Source organism: Coptis chinensis, chromosome 1 (assembly GCF_015680905.1).
Source record: "Coptis chinensis isolate HL-2020 chromosome 1, ASM1568090v1, whole genome shotgun sequence".
Taxonomy (NCBI): domain Eukaryota; kingdom Viridiplantae; phylum Streptophyta; class Magnoliopsida; order Ranunculales; family Ranunculaceae; genus Coptis; species Coptis chinensis.
The window spans coordinates 44,179,707-44,181,641 of record NC_141456.1 but is presented as its reverse complement, the minus strand read 5'-3'; the positions used below and the strand labels follow the sequence as shown (position 1 = coordinate 44,181,641).

At 37.1% G+C, this 1,935-nt stretch overlaps 1 protein-coding gene across 1 annotated transcript; it reads right to left on the bottom strand.

The window, feature by feature from the left end:
- Positions 1-489: 489 nt before the first annotated feature.
- Positions 490-1,935, bottom strand: LOC147524205 (uncharacterized). The gene is made up of 4 exons (XM_086573883.1): positions 1,603-1,935; positions 1,432-1,515; positions 703-1,314; positions 490-555 (listed from the first exon to the last, which is right to left on the bottom strand). Exons 1-4 carry the CDS (start codon positions 1,933-1,935, stop codon positions 490-492), a joined length of 1,095 nt encoding a protein of 364 aa, XP_086430009.1.

Genomic DNA, 1,935 nt, shown 5'->3' with positions numbered 1-1,935 from the left:
ATCGATACTTAACATATATTCAATGAATTTTGACATCGACATTGTATTGAAATATTACTTATAAATACATACCTTACTAATTCACATCACATTACTGCTAGTAATTGGATATTTTGACCCGAACTCGACATTTCTGCCAAGAACTGGATTTTATTGACCTGAACTTGCATTTCTACCAAGAATGGGATTTTATTGACCTGGTATTGAGATGAGGATCTACAAATCACCAGTATTTTTTTACCCAAACTTGACATTTCTGCCAAGAACTGGATTTTATTGACTTGAACTCGCATTTCTGCCAAGAACAGGATTTTATTGACCTAGTATCGAGATGAGGATCGGCAGATCACCAGGATTTTTTTACCCGAACTTGACATTTCTACTAAGAACTAGATTTTATTGACCTGAACTCGCATTTCTGCCAAGAACATGATTTTATTGACCTGGTATCGAGATGAGGATCTACAAATCACCAGGATTTTACTTGATCTAATATCGTGATGAAGATTTATAGATCACCAAGCTTTTGCTTGACCTATTATCAATCATATAATTCTAGAGATACAAAGATCTGTTATACATGTATAAATATTTATTTCGAGAATAACAATATCTTTATTGAATGTATAACATTGATAACCAAAAATTACACCATGATACTTGAAACACTCTTTATTGATAAAATGCTTTCAAATTGCTTACATTTTGAGGCTTTGGTAATATTATACTTTCAGCCGTTTTTAAGTAGTAAGCTCCATTGATTCCGACCTTGTGAATGATGTAAGGCCCATCCCAGCTTGTTGCTAGTTTGTCAGCCCCTTTTTCTTTAGTAGCTTGAGTGACCACTTTCAAGACCAAATCACCTTCTTGAAAATGTCGTTCTCTTACTTTTTTGTTGAAAGCTTTTCTGAGCTGCCTATGATAGGTGTCGAGCTTTACCTTTGCTTGATCCCTTGTCTCCTCGAGATTTAGAACTTCTGAAGCCATTCCTTTATTATTTTGACCATTTTCTATCATTTTTATTCTGGATGTCGACACCACCATCTTAGATGGAGTTACTGTTTCCATACCATAGGCCAAAGTAAAAGGTGATTCACCTGTGGCTGTTCGAGGTGTCGTTCTATAAGCCCATAAAACACTGTTTAGCTCATCTACCCAAAGACCTTTCTTGGCTTCTAATTTTTTCTTCATATTATCCATTATGGTCTTATTTGTTGCCTCTGCTTGCCTGTTACCCTGAGCATAGTATGGCGCAGATGTGAAATGCTTTACCTTGTAATATTCCAAGAAAGCTTTCACCTTTCCTCCCTCGAACTACAGGCCATTATCTGATATAATGGCATAAGACAATCCATATTGACATATGACTCGCTCAAAAAGGAAATTTATGACATCATGTTCTTTGATCTGCTGCAGAGCTATGACATCTACCCATTTTGTAAAATAGTCTGTGACAACCAATATGAACCTTCTTTTGCCTTTCCCTGGTGTAAGCAGACCGACAATATCCATACCCTATAGAGCAAAAGGCTATGGGTTTGAGACACAATGTAACTCTTTAGTTGGGACATGTATGGCTTTGCCATGAACTTGGCACTATACACACTTTTTCGCATATCGAAGACAGTCCCTTCGCATTTTAAGCCCAAAATATCCCTGTCTCATGATTTTATTGGCCAATGATATACCAGCTGAGTGGTTTCCACATTCACCTTCGTGAAGCTCGATAATGATTAGCTGTGCTTCCTCATACGATATGCATTTCAAATGTGGACCTCCAGGATTCTTTCGATACAATTCATTATCAACCAATACATATATTTGGGCACCAGACTTAATTCTTCTGGCCTCAGTTTTGTCCTCCACCACTTTCCCATCAGCTAAATATGAGATATATGCTTCCATCCATGACGCCCCCAGTGTATCAATTTCCAT

Coding starts and splice junctions, on each gene's coding strand:
- LOC147524205 (XM_086573883.1), bottom strand. CDS start 1,935: ATGGAAATTGATACACTGGGGGCGTCATGGATGGAAGCATATATCTCA. Junction 1,516..1,602: donor TTCGATATGCGAAAAAGTGT/GTATAGTGCCAA, acceptor TTTGCTCTATAG/GGTATGGATATTGTCGGTCT. Junction 556..702: donor TATTACCAAAGCCTCAAAAT/GTAAGCAATTTG, acceptor TTGTATCTCTAG/AATTATATGATTGATAATAG.